This window comes from Rana temporaria, chromosome 3 (genome assembly GCF_905171775.1).
Source record: "Rana temporaria chromosome 3, aRanTem1.1, whole genome shotgun sequence".
NCBI classification, from domain to species: Eukaryota; Metazoa; Chordata; class Amphibia; order Anura; family Ranidae; genus Rana; species Rana temporaria.
In genome coordinates, this window is record NC_053491.1 from 161,236,376 (window position 1) to 161,255,422 (window position 19,047).

General features: G+C 39.8%; 1 protein-coding gene across 1 annotated transcript in view; it reads right to left on the minus strand.

Annotated features, from left to right (window-relative positions):
* WNT16 (Wnt family member 16) overlaps positions 1-18,680 on the minus strand; it is a 37,785-nt gene extending 19,105 nt beyond the window's left edge. The window contains exons 1-2 of the mRNA XM_040343742.1: positions 17,763-18,680; positions 150-436 (exon numbers count right to left, since the gene is read on the minus strand). Of these exons, the coding sequence (XP_040199676.1) occupies positions 150-436; positions 17,763-17,854 (379 nt within the window). The 5' untranslated portion in view covers positions 17,855-18,680. The remainder of the gene's footprint in view (positions 1-149; positions 437-17,762) is intronic.
* Positions 18,681-19,047: the final 367 nt, after the last annotated feature.

Sequence of the window (19,047 nt, forward strand, 5' to 3'; positions counted from 1 at the left end):
GAAGAGAAAGTGTTTAGTAGAAAAATAAACTGCGATTTTTTAGGAAAATTTGTTTATGGTATAATTTCAGTTTTCATCTTGAAGATGGACTGGTTAAGTGGTTAGCTAAAACATGCACCATATGTATAAAGCCTGAACAAATAACTTACCACTGGTTAACTCATAGCCGAAGATTGAATGAGCTGATGCTAATGATGATGACAGAAAAGAAAGGGACAAGGAAGAACTAGTAGTATATAAAGCTGGTGCAATAGAGCAGTTCCATCTTTCATGCTTGAATTGGTTCCTACACTCTTGAATTCCTAGTCTGGCTCCCTCCCGGATGGATGATAACAAGTATGGCTTCTTCTTACACATGTCTTTCTGTCGGGCACTTAGAGGAAGGTTGGAACAACCCAACTTCTCTGGAACACCAAAAGATGTAACACCAAGCCACCTACAAGAAAAAATACCCGCAAGTGAATTAAAAAATGATTAACCTGATCAAGTCTTCATCTGACAAGCAAAAGAGCCCGGTAAAAGATAAATAATTTTTTTAAACACATCAAGAAAATTTGTTGTAATGACATGAGTCTAAAGCCTCGTACACACGGTCGGACATCCAACAAACTTTCCCTTGGATTTTTGTCCGAAGTGATTTGTCCGGTCACACCCATAGCATACACACTTTCGGACTTTTCTGCAAACTTTTCTAAAACTTTCCCAACATCACATGGTTTTTCTGCTCTTTATCGCCACTCTTTGGTTAACTTCTGCTATTGTTGGTTGATTTTAACATTGGTTCTGGGCATGCGTGTTTGTACTTCGGACAAAAGTCCGATGGCTTGCTGTACACACGGTCGGACTAGGCACCATCAGACTTTTGTTGTCGTAAAGTTTGTCTGTTTGCAGACCAAACTTTTCGTCCGATGAAACACGAAAAAGTTGGTCCGATGGAGCGTACACACGATCGGACAAATGTGAAAACTTGTTGATTTTGAAGTTTGTTGGTCGAAAGTCTGACCGTGTGTATGGGCCTTAAGAGAGTCAAACACAAAATGAATAGGACAAAGGTTATTTTCCTGCTCCTTGCACTATTGTTTCTTCTTTAAAGAGTTTTACCTATAGTAGGTAATCCTATAATAAGGCTTACCTATAGGTAGTGTAATTATCTCCCAAACGTGTACAGTTTAAGAGATATGTACATTACATGCAGTCAGTGACATCACTGGCGCGTGCGCTCTGAAGGAACGGCCACGGGTGCCATTCTTCCTGAGTCCTGTGCCATGAACGACGGCTCCTGCGCAAATGTGCGTAAGTGATGTCATTGCAGCTTCGGCCACTCACAGCGCCCGAAAGAAACTCCTGGGGAAAATGTCAGCCGTCTCAGCGGCACCGATTGAAAGCTTCATTCTAAGGTGAGTATTTTATAATCAGCTAGTATGTGATGCATTACAAGCTCATTATGCCTTTGTCTTGCAGGTGTTTTCCTTCTTTTTTTTTTTAGAGTTTAAAAACCTTTTTAATGCCTTGTACACACGGTCGGACATTCGACCATGCAAAAGTCCACCGTGAGAACAGGTCCATCGGACTTCCAATAAAAAAAGTCAGATGGAGGCTACACACGTCCGGAATTTCCCAGAAAAAAAGCCTGTCTGACTTTTTTTCACGGAAAGTCTCACCATGTGTACAAGGCATAAGTGTTTCAGTGAAAAACTTTTGTTTGACTTCTTTTCTCTGTTACGGTATAGAATTTTTGGCAGCTACCAGGTTGTAAATAAAGATGATTAGATCAATGGTAACAGTATTTTTGGCAACATACTGCAGAAAAAAAAAGAACATTCTCCTTTAAGAATGCAAAAATTTAATATTAGTAGCTTTCATATGTAGGAATCATTGTACGAGGGGTCTTCAAAAAGTTTCCGCACCTTTATATTTTCGTTGGAAACAATGAGGGTGGGAGGAGTAGTAACTGGTTGTGTCTGAGAGTGTCATGTGACTAGTCTGTCTGGCAAGCCGGCTGACCTTGCAGTTTAGTATAAGGCCTCGTACACACGACCGTTTTCCTCGACAGAATCCATCAAGAAACTTGGTGGCAGAGCTTTTTTGCCGAGGAAAACGGTTGTGTGTATGCTTTTCATCGAGAAAACTGTTGAGGAACTCGACGAGGAAAAAAGAGAACAAGTTCTCCTTTTCCTCGATGGGAGTCTCAATTTCCTCGTCGTGTTCCTCGTCGGGCTGGTTTTTGACGAGAAACACTTCGTGTTCGCGCATGCTCAGAATAAAGTATGAGACGGGAGCGCACCTTCGGTAAAAGTAGCGTTTGTAATGGAGATAGCACTTTTGTCACGCTGTAACAGACTTAAAAGTGCAAATCGTCTCCGACCAAACTTTGACTTAACACACAGTAACATCAGTAACATGAGATTAGCAAAAGCAGCCCCAAGGGTTGTGCCAGTGGAATCGAACTTCCCCTGCCGTCGTATGTGTTGTACGTCACCGCGTTTGAGAACGAGGAGATTTGGTCTTGACCGTGTGTACCCAAAGCAAGCCTGTCGAGTTTCTCGACAAGCCTAACAAGGAACTCGTCGAGGAAAACGATGTGTCTTTTCCGACGAGTTCCTCAGTCGTGTGTACGAGGCCTTAGAGTTAGTTGTCAACTGTGGTGAAGATGGCTGTGAAATAAAGTGGAGGAACTTTTTGAGGAACTCTTGTATATTTATATTTAGGAACTTAGGAAAAGAAGTCCTGGAGGTGAACTTGGGAAGAGGTGATAAGGGGGTTACAGAGCAGAAGGTTTTGGGAGGAGCAGGCGGGACGATTTCAGTTGATATTCCGAGATAAGGTTGGTGAATGGCTCTATATATTATGAATTTTATGCATTGGGGTAATGAAAACCAGTGGAGGGATTGGCAAAGAGTGTTGGATATGATTAAATCTGTCAGCAGCATCCATGATAGATTGAATAGGGAATAACCTGAATGTAGGCCAATGAGCCTGAAGAGGCGAGATTTAATATTGGAGTGAATTAGGCACTTTATTATGTCATTTGTTAAGATAGGTCTTATTTTTAAGATGACATCTATTATTCTGGAAAGAGAGGAAGGTCTGATAGTTGTGATCTCAATGGAATAGTCTTGGGAGAGGGCACAGGGAAAAGAAATACTATGAGCTCAGTTTTGGAAAGATTGAGTTTGAGGAAGTGGTGTGACACTCAGGAAGAAATGCCAGTTAGTAATTTAGTGATTTGTAAGGAGACAGAAGAGGTGAGCTGAGAAGTAGAGAGACTGAATCGGGTGTCAACGCAGAGATGTTATTGGACGCTGTGGGAGGGTATATCTCAGTTTTATGTTTGTATCATTATATGAATTCTGTTATGCCCTGAATACTATATGCTAAAATAAACTTCACTTGAAAAACTATGACCTGGGCTGAGATTTGATATACATTGCTGTTATCCTTTGTTTTTTCTGTATGTACTAAAAAGCCAGATCTGTATATTACAGCTGATTTACCTTAGCACCTTCTACAAAACAGAAATGGTTAAATTTGAACTCCTGACAAACATCTAAATACATAGATGAATTCCATATACTGTTTTACCTGCTAAAGGATTTGTATTTCTGTCCATCTACTCCAGATATTTACACAGCTCTGCCACACAGCACAACCCTGTCTAGCAGGACAGGAGACCTGATTTTAACCTTACAGGTCTCCTCTCCACCCCCACCTTGTCATTGAATAGTGAAAGAAGAAGAACTCACCTTTCTGTCAGGCCTCGTACACACGACCGAGAAACTCGTCGTAAAAGATACATCGTTTTCCTCGACGAGTTCGTTGTCAGGCTTTTTAGAGAATCTTGACAAGCTTTCTTTGCGTACACACTGTCAAGACCAAATCTCGTTGTTCTCAAACGCGGTGACGTACAACACGTACGACGGCACTATAAAGGGGAAGTTCGATTCCACTGGCACAACCCTTGGGGCTGCTTTTGCTAATCTCATGTTACTGCGTGTTAGTAAAAGTTTGGTGAGAGACGATTCGCGCTTTTCAGACTGTTACAGCGTGACGAATGTGCTATCTCCATTACAAACGCTACTTTTACCGAAGGTGCGCTCCCGTCTCATACTTTATTCTGAGCATGCGTGGGTTTCTAAGCATACACACGAACATGTTTCTCATCGTAAACCAGCCCGACGAGAAACACAATGAGGAAATTGAGACTCCTGACGAGTCCTGTTCTCTTTTTTTCTCGTCGAGTTCCACGACAGTTTTCTCGACGAAAAACATACACACGATCGTTTTCCTCGGCCAAAAAGCTCTGCCACCAAGTTTCTTGATGGATTCTGTCGAGGAAAACGGTCGTGTGTACAAGGCCAAAATCTGTTCTCTCAGCATGTTCCTTACACTGATTCTCTCCTTGTGTTGCTTCTCCCTCCCCTAATCTGAGCTCCCCTGTACGGTGGATTGCAAGGAGCTGATACCAGGTCTACTTCTGTATTAATGTGGTTGTAAATTCATTCTATGTATTAGCCCAGGTTCACACTGGGTACGATTTGCTTCCATTTGAGATGCAATTTCACATGTGAAATCGCATCTCAAATCGGCGGCATTTTCCGCCAATTGTTGGTAATGACACCGTCCAAATCGGTGCGACGCCGCATCTGCGGCGCTGCACCGATTTCATAAAGTAATTCCTGTACTACTTTTTGCGATTTCGGGCCGCGATCTACATTGACATCTGTGCAGAAACTTGCACAGATGTCTCTTAAATCGCGGCCAAAATCGGGACTGCCAGCGGGAGTGAAATCGTGCGAGTCCAGCTGAACTCGCACGGCTTCACTCCCGCAGCCCAGTGTGAACCAGGGCTTAAGGTAAAAAACCTTCCACATGCAGCTTCCCCCCTCACTTAAACTTACCTGACCCCATCTCAATCCAGTGATGTGCGCAAGAACAGAGACTCTCCCAACTCTCTCCCTCCTCATTGGCTCAGATTCAGCAGTGGGAGCATTGGCTCTCACTGCTGTCAACCACAACCAGTGAGGAGGGTGCAGGGGGTAGGACCAAGCCACGCTCTTATGGACACACAGAGCAGGGCTCGGAAGCGAGCACACACGAGCATCTTGCTATGGGGGCATTCGGCGGAGGAGCCAGAAGTGCCAGTGGGGGATCAGAGAAAAGTAGGACCGGGGCTGCTCTCTGCAAAACCATTACACAAAGCAGGTAAAGTATACCATGTTTGTTACTTTAAGGAAAAAAATCTAGCGTTTACAATCAATTTAATGACTACAGAGCTGCACTAATTTGTGTCTTTTATATCTGCCTGGAGTTGTAAAGATGCTTGGGCCCAGCAGCTGTGTAATATTCTGCATATTATAAATATGGAAAGTGTATGTGAGACCTGGATTTCAGATTGAGGTACTCTGCCTAGCAAACAGTGCTCCAGTTATGTAGTGTATCTCAAGATGTTATTATGATAGAATGCGAATGTGTGTCTTTTATCTGTACTCTAATTATTGTATTTCATGCTATTATATTGCAGGTGTATCTTTTACCTGCACCTGCCACCATAGGTTCTCTTCTGTAAAAGAAGGTTGAATACATGTACCTTTCTGGTGGGCCGTGTATTGGATACCCATCACTTTTCTGCTCCCGGGTTGTTACAAATATTTTGGTAGAATGCTTACTCCCTGTATGCTACAATGGCATCTCCAGTCTGCTCTACATCACTACAGGACATACAAGCTAGTGGCAGGAACCACATTGGCCAGCACAGGGTGGGGGGCAAGTAATTGACTCGTCAGACATTCTAACGCGCATGCTTGATCCATCTCATTGAATTGCTAAGATGAATAGTCATAGAATGAGAAAAAAGTCAGCAGCTGCTGCTGCTTCATAAAGAAAGAATACTCCACTTACACATAATGAGGTGTTTGAGTTAAACATTGATAATGATCTAGCCTCACATAAGATGTCAGAAAATGACCCTTCACACTCTCCATCATGGTTGGTTTTTAAGAAATGACTGACAAATTTAAAGTGTTGCTGAACCCTACATTTTTTATAACGATTATAGCAGCTGACATTTGTACTTACCTTGTCCGCTGCTTATTTTTTAAAAGCTTTCCTTTCTTCTGCTCCAGGGTTCCTCTCCTTGGGTGGCTCCATTCCCTTGCAGGGTCCTTCGGAGCCACTCTTATGAGTGCGATCTCAGAGGGACTCCAGGCTCACATTTTGACGCTGCCTGCACAGGCATTATGTGACATGTAGTCTCAAGTAGGAGGGTAGGGGGATTGTGTATGTACCGGTAGTTATAATTGTGTGCTCTCAAACAGAAGTTCAGGGAAGGAGTGCAGAGTGCAGGAGTGCAGAGGAACTCTCTTTGTAAATAAAGCAAATTGTAAGTGTTTATGCACTTTTCTTAAACATCTCTTAAGCCCCTTTCTCACAGAGCAGTGGAGGTGCGGTGGCGGTATAGCGGCGCAATTTTTAGCACCTCTATACCGTAGTATTTACAGCGATATTCGTCCGCTAGCGGTTTTAAAAGGGTTAATACTGCATAGGCGCATTGCCGGCGATATTTCCGTGGTTTTCCATTGATTTCAATGGGAAGGAGCGGTATAGGAGCGGTAAACGCCCCGCTCTTATACCGCTCCAAAGATGCTGCTTGCAGGAGATTTTTTTTCCTCCTGCCACCCCCGTCGCCTCAGTGTGAAAGCCCTCGGGCTTTCACATTGAGAATGCTGGGGCAGAATTATTTCAGGTGTTATTTATGCGCTATTTTTAGCGCTAAAACGCCTGAAATACGCCTCAGTGTGAAAGGGGTCTTATTCTCTGCTCCACTGGCATATATAGATGTATACTGTGAATAAATTTGAGGCTTTAGTACTACTATAAGATGAACTTACAAAACCAACTTGATAAAAAAACTCAAGCTAAGATTATCTATAAGAAAAATGATAGGCACTATCTTTTGCTTATCTTTCTTAAAATATAACTAAAGGCAAAACTTTTTTGTTTTGGATAGAGTGGCGAGGGATTTAAATGTTTGTATTGCTGTCTGTGTCCCCGTTAAAGTGGAGGTTCACCCAAAAAGTACATTTTTAACATTAGATTGAGACTCATTTTGTCAAGGGGAATCGGGTGGTTTTTTTTTAATCGAAGCAGTACTTACCATTTTAGAGAGAGATCTTCTCCGCCGCTTCCGGGTATGGGCTGCGGGACTGGGCGTTCCTATTTGATTGACAGCCTTCTGACAGGCTTCCGAACGGTTGCATACATCGCGCCACGATTTTCCGAAAGTAGCCGAACGTCGACAAAATGAGCCTCAATCTAATGTTAAAAAATTGTTTTCGGGTGAACTCCCGCTTTAAGGAGATTCACTATGTTTATTTGTCCTGTTTACCATTATTATTGAAAGGGACAGTAAAAGAAAATCACACATTTTGTGTTGTCCCCAACACAGTAATAAATGGGTAAATGGAGACACTAGTTCTGGTGACCTGGGGGTCCCCAATGAATTCCCTTAATTTGCAGGTATTTCCTCTTACTTCCTGTTTGGCTAGGGGACAGGAAGTGAAGGAAAATCTCCACAATGGGACACAGATGACAAAAAAAATTACAAATCGGATGGGTTATAACTATATAAATGTTTTGTCTATAGTTCTACTTTAAGTTTGGATTGACAATTAGGACATCCTGAAGTCAGTGTTGTCCATATACAGAGAAGAAAGTCTGAAAGATTTAGAGATTATACAGTGCTATACAGTATATACAGTGCTATACAGTGTATATATATATATATATATATATATATATATATATATATATATATATATGAGTAATCAAATTATTGAGTTTTCAATTCTATACTGTATAAAATATGTTATTGGTCAGTCTTAAGGATTGTTTGTTTCCCATATATAGAGCATATATTGAAAACTTTGGGTAAATAATAATATATCTGCCATGATACTTGCTCTGCCTATGGTCTCTTTTACCTACCGCCTTAACATTTACACCCAAGCATTGCTCGGAATCCTATTTAATAACAGTTAAGCCCAAGCATCACTCAAGGCAACTGCTTTTACATACAATAATGAGCCTGAGCAACACTTGAGGTTAACAATAACACCAAGGAAGTCATAGGAGGCTGGATTGTTAGGATGGCAAGGGGTGGGAGATCAGCAAACCTATCTGTTCTCTGTTTTATAAAGCTGGGTGCCCTCTGCCCTGAGTACTGAGATCAAGTCTGGCTTTGGCCAGAGTAGGAAAAAATTGAATACTGTGGAAGCAGTGCAGGGAAATCATCATGAGTAGGTGGCCCCTGATGTCACCATAAAAATGACCTGTCATGCTAAATGTACTATCTCATAGGGGCTTTGCAGACCCCTTGTGATAGGTATGAGGTTAAGTGGGTAAAAAAAATAAAAGCGTTTTAAAATAAGTAAAAAAATATGTTTTTAAAGAGGGACTCCTTCCCCCATACATACATATGCAGATACACACCTAGGATGGCTTGGTTGAAGATAAATAGCGATCAGGTAAAACTTAATAAAAAAAAAAAGTATTAGATATTGACCTAGATCCTTTATTGTTACTGGAAAGTACTAAGAGGAAAGCTTGTTGGGTAAAATAGTACAGGTACTTATTAGACATGTTAACAGTGAACACAACTGCATTTTCCCAAAAACACACTTTTGTGTCCAATAAAACGTCATTTAATTGGAGGTCACTGGCCTCCTGGTCTACTTTATATGTAAACAACCATTGGACCAATGTTCAGAATATGTGAATAGCACCTATCTACCCCAAATCCACAGTATGGAGTAGCAACGTGGATACAGGATGATCTAAACTGCTTAGATTTGTTGCGTTTCTTAGAAATATATGGCAACGCAAACAATGTATATACTTTGATTACAGACTCGTCCCTATTGACACCCTTCTTTATTCCATCAGTTACAGATAGCCTAACCTCACAATTATCTCAACCCTGGATGTCTAAGGCCTTATTTCACTTTGGACACCTGGCGGATGTCAGAGCTAGAAAATTATGTTCCTTTACAGAACTTCAAAAGGAATTTAACGAGCCAAAACAAGTGTTGTATTGACTCCAAAGGCTCATACACACGATTGGACTTTTTGACAACAATTGTCCGACGGACATGTTTTATCGGACAATCCGACCGTGTGTATGCTCCATCAGACAATTTTTTGGGGTTGTTCGCTGTGAATGTTCTTAAACTTTCCGGCAACAAATGTCCGATGAAGGATAATCCGATCGTGTGTACACAACTCCATTGGACTAAAGTACAAACACGCATGATCAGAATCGATGCTAAAGATCAGACAACAATAGCAGAAGTTGCCCAAAGGGTGGTGGTAAAGAGCTGAAAAACCATGTGATTTGGTGAAAGTTGGTTGAAAATTTTCTGCCTTATGTATGTAGAACAAGTTCACGGCCGACGCCCATTCGGACCAAAATCCATGGAAAAGTCAGATGGAAGTCCGATTGTGTGTATGAGGCTTTACAATCTTTCACTATGCTCAGACATTATCAAACACATGACAGTTTTCTAAATTAGGAAATGAGGAAACTTCTCTAACTGGTCCCTCTTGCAACTAATTAAATTCACTGCCTGTACAAACCTCATATAAAAATACTTATATGAAAAATGGAAGAATATTCTGGAGGAAGAGTTGCCTTTCGGCAAGCAATATGGTCTCAAGCATCTAAACACGCATTATGCATTATGAGCTTCTCCATACTATATACCCATTAGCCAATGACAGATTTTGGCATTGTAAAATGTATGTTGGGTTCCTCCAACATGGTACTGCATGTTTATTACACCAAACTGGAAGACGGCAGATCTAGTACATGACTGCCTGTCTCTGTCTCTCCCTACCTTCTGGATTTACCCTCGACTAGATTTCTTAAATCAGCCAAAAGTTTGCTATCACATATAGTTACCATGACTTGAAGCCTGGGCGCTCTTAAATGGAAAAACACTGAGCCTCCTTCTCTCATTGAGCTTCACACAAGGATCCGAGATGTTAAACTCATGGAAATTCTCACTGCTAGTCTTCATAATTCTCTTAAATTTAACACACGATCGGAATTTCTGATGAAAAAAGTCTGATGGAATTTTTTCATCAGATATTCCGACCGTGTGCGGGCCCCAGTGGACTTTTTCCCATCGGAGTTTATTGGAAATTCCTAACGTCTGTGTGAAACACGCATGCTCAGAAATCAAGTTGACGCATGCTTGGAAGCATTGAACTTCATTTTTCTCGGTTCATCGTAGTGTTTTACGTCACTGCGTTTTGGACGGTTGGAATTTGGTCTGACAGTGTGTATGCAAGACAGCTTGAACGGAATTCCGCCGGAAAATTCCATCGGATTTTAACCCATCGGAAATTCCGATCGTGTGTACAGGGCATTAGTCTGGGAGCTGTGTCCACTTACAGAAAACACTACATGGATTGCTCTGGGTTTTTTTACTTTACTTTGCCTATGGTGTGTCCAGTTTCCCACTAACAAGTGGGCCTAGATCAGTGATGGCAAACCTTGGCACCCCAGATGTTTTGAAACTTCCAATGATGATCATCTACACTGCAGAGTGCATGAGCATCATGGGAAATGTAGTTTCCACAATATCTGGGGTGCCAATGTTTTGCCATCACTGGCCTAGATGGTCGCTAGCATCAGGATAGCATTCTTTTACTCTCCCTCCTCACTTTTATTTTTCCCCATTCTTCTTTGTTTTGTTCTTTATATATTCTTTTGCTATTGACAAGCAATATTCTCACTAAAACTATATCATATGGTTCTATTGCTCAGTATTCCATGTTGGGTGGTTATACACCTGCTGTTCTGAACCTGCCAGGCAAACTCGAGATATAAAAAATGGTACTTCAAGTTAATTTTCTAATTACAGTTTGAGCCCTGGTTCACACTGATGCTACTTTGAAATCGTGCTACTTCACTTGAAGTAGTGCGATTTCAAAGTAGCAAGATCAGCACAGGTGCTACTTGATAGACATCTGTGTGGCTTCATGCCCAGATGTCTATTGAAGTCACACCTGAAATCGGCAAATGTAGTGCAGGAACTAGTTTTGCAAATCGTTGCGCCGCCACAAAATTGGTGTTGCACCAATTGGAACAGTGCCATTGCCTTTAATAGGCTGCGACTTGTCATGCGATTTGATCTCTCTAATGTGAACCTAAGCTGAGGTTTCATGATGTTGTCTTAGATACAGCAGCATTTGTAACCAAGTATTGTAAACCTAATTGCTGATTAGTTTGCAACCATTTAGTATTCTTTAGCTATTGCAACTTTCTCATGCAGCCTATCCACGTCTTGGACCAGCTGTCATTTTTCAAAAATGACTGTTTAATGTGATACATCACTTTTATTTTTACTGTTCTGTATTGTGACTACTTTTTAAAAACAATAAACCAGTTATATAAAAAAAAGTCATTAATTTGATGCATATTATATTTAGACAGTCTAAGTGGCGAACAGAAAGGTAAATCTGTAATCCTGTAAAGGTAAATCTGTGCTGAAATGCCAACCAGTGAAACTGCTTTCAGATTATAACTTTGTAAAATCAATAAAATACTATATTTACTCAAAATTGGGTTTCATTTTCATAAACTATTTGTTATTGTATTGTTTTTAAGTTGCTACCAGTCATAAAACTGCAATATATACACTATATTACCAAAAGTATTGGGATACCTGCCTTTACACCCACATGAACTTTAATGGCATCCCAGTATTAGTCAGTAGGGTTCAATACAGGCATACCCCACTTTTAAGTACACAATGGGGTTTATTTACTAAAGCTGGAAAGTGCAAAATCAGGCTCACTTCTGCACAGAAACAAATGAGCTTCTAACCCCAGCTTGTTCAATTAAGTTTTGGTAATAAAGCTTGAAAGCTCATTGGTTTCTGTGCAGAAGTGAGCCTGATTTTGCACTTTCCAGCTTTAGTAAATAAACCCCATTGTGTACTTAAATGTAAGGTAGGCCTATATTTAGTTGACCCACCCTTTGTAGCTACTCTTGTGCGCTGGTTCAAATCATTTGGTGGAGGGGGGGTTATGGTGTGGGTTTGTATTTCAGGGGGTCACGCTTGGCCCCTTAGTTCCAGTCTAATGCAGTGTAAATTTACTGTCCCCTCAAAATAACTCAACACACAGCCATTAATGTCTAAACCGCTGGCAACAAAAGTGAGTACACTTCTAAGTGAAAATTTCCAAATTATGCCCAATTAGCCATTTTCCCTCCCAGTGTCATGTGACTCGTTAGTGTTACAAGGTCTCAGGCATGATTGGGAAGCAGGTGTGTTAAATTTGGTGTTATCGCTCTCACTCTCTCATACTGGTCACTGGAAGTTCAACATGGCACCTCAGGGCAAAGAACTCTCTGAGGACCTAGAAAAAAAATTGTTGCTCTACATAAAGATGGCCTAGGCTATAAGAAGACCCTGAAACTGAGCTGCAGCATGGTGGACAAGACCATACAGTGGTTTACCAGGACAGGTTCCACTCAGAACAGGCCGCGCCATGGTCGACCAAAGAAGTTGAGTGCACGTTGGCAGCATCATATCCAGAGGTTGTCTTTGGGAAATAGACTTATGAGTGCTGCCAGTATTGCTGCGGAGGTTGATGGGGTTAGCCGCTCAGTGCTCAGACCATACGCTGTACACTCCATCAAATTGATCTGTACGGCCGTCGTCCCAGAAGGAAACCTCTTCTAAAGATGATGCACAAGAAAGTCTACAAACAGGTTTTTGCAAGTAAGCTGACTCTTGGTTGAGAAAACTGATGGAGTCTATTTAATAGCACATACTTGAATGAATGACTTGTATAGCGCAACTCATGCGAACTGAATCGCCTCTGGGCGCTTTTTCCAGCCAGAGTCTGCTTGGCTGGTGCGGTCATTTTACCCCGTAGGATCGTGACACGCTTGGGACACACAGTCATACACACACTTAAATGGCTGTTAGCACGTGACTGGTACAGGAGATAGAACCCAGTGCAATACTCATTCTAAGGCCTCATGCACACAGAAATATTCATTTTTTGCACCAATATTGTATTTGAAGTTGGCAGAAAAATGGCACAATTTTTTTTTTTTATGCACGTTCACAGCCATATGACGTTTAAAGTTTTGGAGTGTAAACTCAATCTGTTGGAAAGAATATTCACTTATTCTAGCCATTAGAATAAATCTACGCACATAGGTGCACATTTATGTGCATAAATTATGCTTATGTGTAACCTCACCTCGCTCATAAGACCTAGCTGGGGTCAGCCAAACACATTGGGTTGATTTACTAAAGGATAGTGACTGCTGCCCAAATTAATTTTTACTAAGCTTTGTAAATATTGTAAAACTGTACTCTTTGAACACCCAATCATCTGCAAAGGTAAATGACAAAAACACAGGATATTTCCTTGCAAATGATTAGGGTGAACACCTTCACCTTATTTACCATGGTCAGTGTCAGTGTAAAAATTCACTTTGCTAAGAGCAATTTCAACTCCTTTAGTAAATTAACTCCATAGTAACCTCCATAGTTCAGAAAACCCTTTCTCTAACAGGGTTTCTCCAGAGTTTGCTGTTTTTTTTAAAGCTAAGGCTAACTGACCTCCCATTTAATGGTGCCTACAATGTGTCTGGACCAACGCCACTTGGCCAAGCTAACTGTATGAACCCAATGATCCTTTCTAGGGGGTTCTTTACAAAAGGCAAATCCACTTTGCAATACTATTTTACACAGGATCATCTGCTAACAAAAACCTGCATTTCGTATGGAAAATATACATATGCCCACATGAATGAAGCCTTCACATTGGCGCAGTTGACATGTCAATGTGGCTGGGAGGCACCCAGGATAGACAAGTGTTTGCGTACAGCGGTCTTTACAAATCAATGACAGGTTTTGGCTGTACTCATGCAAACACTTGTACTGTAAGTGTGGTGACAAGGATGAGTGGCCTTAGACAGTTTGGGGGTTATTTACGAAAGGAAAATCCACTTCGCACTACAAGTGAAAAGTGCACTTGAAATTGCACTGGAAGTGCACTTGGAAGTGCAGTCGCTGTAAATATGAGGGGTAGATCTGAAATGAGGGGAAGCTCTGTTGATTTTATCATCCAATCACGTTCAAGCTAAAATGCTGTTTTTTATTTTCCTTGCATGTCCCCCTCGGATCTTCAGCGACTGGACGTCCAAGTGCACTTTTTTAGTGCAATTTCAAGTGCACTTTTCACTTGTAGTGCAAAGTGGATTTGCCTTTTCGTAAATAACCCCCATAGTGTCTGTAAGAGAAGCTTTCTGACCACCACCATAAGAAGGGCATTCTTCCTACTGGCCACCAGTATAGGGGTCATTATTCCCACTGGGCTCCATTGATGTGGCTTCAGCAGGAGTTCCCCAAGACCTTAAAAAGTATTTTAAAGGATCCACTGGGTAAAAGGTTGAAAAAGATAGGTTTAGAGCAAACATTCACCACTGATCACTTCATTTTTTTTACCATTTATCGAATTAGCGCAGTACACCCCTCTTCTTCATTTTTTAATGTCTGCATACACCACAAATGAAGTACTGCAGTAATAAATAGTATATAAACCTGCATGCCATGACACCTTACAGTTAAGTTACTCCTTTAACAATCCACGTGTTTTGGTTCGAGAAGCCATTATAATTTATCACAGCAAACCGTAAAATAGTTATTGGACTAGTTGGATACTAACTTGGACAAATAATGTAGTCGCTCCGAGCTAAGGTCCCTATTGTAAGAGCACCAGAAATGTATAGAATTCCAGTATTTGTGGCTTAATGCTGCTTAGTAAATAAAGCCCTGAATTCTTCAGACCCAAGTGTTAACATGTGGCAATTTTCTAACAAGCAAGTAGACTGACTGGCGATATTTATGGCTATTTTGGCCAGAGACTCCTAACAAGAAAAAAAAATGTCATACAATAAGAAAATATATATAGCTCTTATCTGAAGTGCATTTTATGTCACCAGCATCAAACAGAAGAACAAAGAAACGCACATGGAAAACAGTACACAGGGTTTCAACTATGCTACAGGAATCCAGAGGATTAGCACATCCATAAAAGATCTGATCCAGATAAGGTATCACAACATCACACAGTAATCTATTTAATCCAGAATCAAAAGAGATGCAGCAAATGACTAGAAGACAGCTGTGCAATGTAACTAATACTTGCTGTTCTGTCAAGGCTACCAATTTTAACAATGAGGGTGCAACGTGCGAACGCCTATTCCAGATCCAAAAAACTGCCATTCCAACTACGGAGAACCGAAAGAAAGTTTGGAACAATTTTGATTTAAAATCAAATAAATAAATACTATGTTTCAGAATCAAAAAAGAGACCTAAAACAAACATACATAATATATAAATCTAAGAAATTCTTGTAAAGCATTCTGCAGGAGTTTCAACATATTTCTTAGATTTAAAAAATGTATGCATGGGTTTGGAGCAATGGGGTTGATTCACTAAAATTGAAGAGGGCAAAATCTGGTGCAGCTCTTCATAGAAACCAATCAGCTTCCACGCTTTTTTTTGTCAAAGCTTAATTGAAGAAGCTGACGTTAGAAGCTGATTGGCCACCATTCACCAGATTTTGCACTCTCCAGTTTTAGTAAATTAACCCCAATGTTACCAATTGAAAAACCGGAAAAAAAAAAAAACTTGCATGACATAGTTTTGTTTGTTCCTTAGATTAAAAAAAAACAAAAACTTTGAGGTTCACATCACATCACAATTTTTGTGTTCTGGATGTGTTTCTACATGCAAATTTTTCATGTATTCCGGTGCATTTTTGACGAGTTTATGCTTTTTTTCAATGTGCCCCCCCCCCCCTTTTATTCTTCATCTCAATTGAAGACATGTGCGCTCCTGTGCATTTTTGATGCATTTTTTTGCAGCATTCTAGATGCGTTCCATACAAAATAAATGCAACATGTTCTACTTTCGTTGACTTCACTGGAATGCACTGCACTGGTGTGTACTAGGGCCATTGGAATCCATGTTAAACACTATCCATGCATTTTTTATGTAAAAAAAATGTGTATATATATATATATATATATATATATATATATATATATATATATATATATATATATATATAAATATATATAAGTAAAGTATGTGTATATATATATATATATATATATATATACACACACACACATATCTCTCTCTCCTTCTCTCTCTCTCTCTCTCTCTCTCTCTATATATATATATATATATATATATATATATATTTTTTTTTTTACATCAAGTAATTGTATTTATTTTCTGACTTTGATGGAAAAAAATAATTTTGACTGGGTTTCGAACAATATTCCCAAATGAGGGGGGGAGCTAAACGTACATTGTTTTCTTTGTGAAATATTTGTAAATGTATCAGATTATTTAAAAAATAAAAAATAAAAATTTGGGTTTGGAACATTGTTGCCAATTGCAAACAGAAAAAAGCGTTTTTTTTTCCTTTACATGAATTTTGAACAATGGCAATGGAAAACGCTAAACCTAAATTAGATAACCTGTACTTTAAATATATTTATTGATTAGTATATATATATATATACATATATATATATTTATTTTTTCTGTTTGCAATTGGCAATATTGTTCCAAATCCATGCAAAGGTTTTTTGTGTGTGGTGTGTGTGTGTGTATATATATATATATATATATATATATATATATGTTTATTTGTGTGTGTATATATATATATATATATATATATATATATATATATATATATATACACACACACAAAACCTTGCATATATATATATATATATATATATATATATATATATATATATATTTGTGTGTGTATATATATATATATATATATATATATATATATATATATATATATATATAATATACACACACACACACAAAACCTTTGCATGAATTTGGAACAATATTGCCAATTGCAAACAGGAAAAACAAAACCTACATGTAACTATTTTGTATATTACTTAGATTTAAAAAAAAAAAGAAAGAAAAAAAACTTTTCATGGATTTGGAACAATGTTGCCAATTTCATACAGGATAAACAAAAGCTAAATGTACAGGACATAATATTATTTATTTCTTAGATTTTAAAAAATAAAAATAAAATCAGCATTGCATGAATTTGTAACAATGCTGCCAATTGCAAACAGAAAAAAAAGAACTACCCTCCAAGAAATAGTTTTCTCTGGGGGCAAAGAGCAGACTTGACCCATAATGTTTTAATCCATCTTATAAAATATGCCTTTTTGGAACATGCCAAATCCTCCAGTCCCTGAAAGAAACAAAGGAGGTCAGCTAGGAATATTTTGACAAAGCAGAACTGAACTTGCAATGGAGATGGAATGAAATAACATATTTTCGAGCTGCATGTAAACATGTTGGAGAGCTGTCATGTTCTTTGTTTGGAGACTCCAGATGTGCTTTGCTGTTTAGGAAGAGAGTGCTGATACTGGAACACTACAAATCTTCTCTGCTATAGATCTGAACAAATGACCGCATATTGGATACTTGGGTTCTAATGACCACAGTGAGAAGATGAAGCGCTTGGATAAGAACACACATCATAGGTGCTGCTTTTAATCAATACAGGATAAAAAGTATAAAATCATCTTTTTTTTCAAAGAATAACAAAATGTGCAATGTGGATCATCATCTATGGACATTTGAAGACAATGAAAGAAATGAAAGGTACCTACATCCAGTTTCCATGCGAGCAGGGGAAGATCACCATGAATAGGGTCAGGAGGACACACAAGTGACAAAGTCCCAAAGAAGTCCCCTTCTCCATCTCCAGAACATTTATTTGTTCCTGTAGCTTTTTTTGTTGGCCTTCCAAGCAGGTACTTATAATTTCAGGCAGTCCTTTATTTGTGATTCTTCAATCATCTCTCTAGTGAATGATGAATGGATGCAGTGGTCCAGTCCTTGTACCCTAGGTAAGATCCTTCTCTTTGATTGTAAGTCCTCTCTCCAGGCTCTTCAACTTAGCCTGTTTGGTTACAATGGAATTCCATCTGTGATTGGCCGGTGTTCTGATGAATAACAATGCATGCATCAAGGCAGATCTTATTGGTCCATGTAGGGTGGGAGGTGCAGAGGTCTAGTGCAGGGTGACAGCTCCTGTGTGCGACATCAGAGCCTTGTGCTGCCAGTCTCCTCTTACACACAAACCAACAGCACCTGAGTTAACTATTACAAACTTAATAGATCACACAGCATGCATACCAGACAAAAGTGGCAGTTCAGAGATTGTGCATAATAAAAGCCTAAGAACATGATTTATGACTGCATGACATTTGATTTGCATGCCTGGCAGATACCCAGAATAATATATAGTGATCAGTACAGATCCCTCTCTTGCAGTGTGACCTGTGATCATAATGAAGCTGTGCACTGTCACAATGTCACTTTCTATTGATCTCCAGGGCCTATGTGCTGTTACCAGTGAGCTGATCTCTGTACAGGGAGGATATCCATCCGGACAGGAGAGATTGATTGCAAGCTCTATGTGAGATCCTAAGGAGACTGATCCCCTCTAATCTCATGCAGACTATTTGAAGTAGTGAAGGCAGTCACCAGCCTCCCGTCACTTTATACAATTAGCTGCTGGAATAAGATGCAGAGCCCACTGAAGGGGCTAGGGTAAGCGAAACCAGATGTGCAGCATTCTCCTAAGACTCTCTAATGTCTCATGGCAATGATTTCTAATTCTCAGCCTTCCTACAACTGCTGCTGAAGGCAAGTGGCAGCGATTATTAATGTACGAGGAGGACCCGACAATTGTCTGCAGCCGGGATGGGGTGACATGTGACAGGTGACAGGAGCAATCGGATCGGCACAAACTCATCTCATCCACAGTGTTCAGACACACAGGGCTGGCAGAATCATACAACCACACTAATGCAAGTGCCAACCAATTGTCTGATCACCATATCACCACAAGTGCCAACCAATTGTGTGTTCTGAGTCTGAGCATAGAAC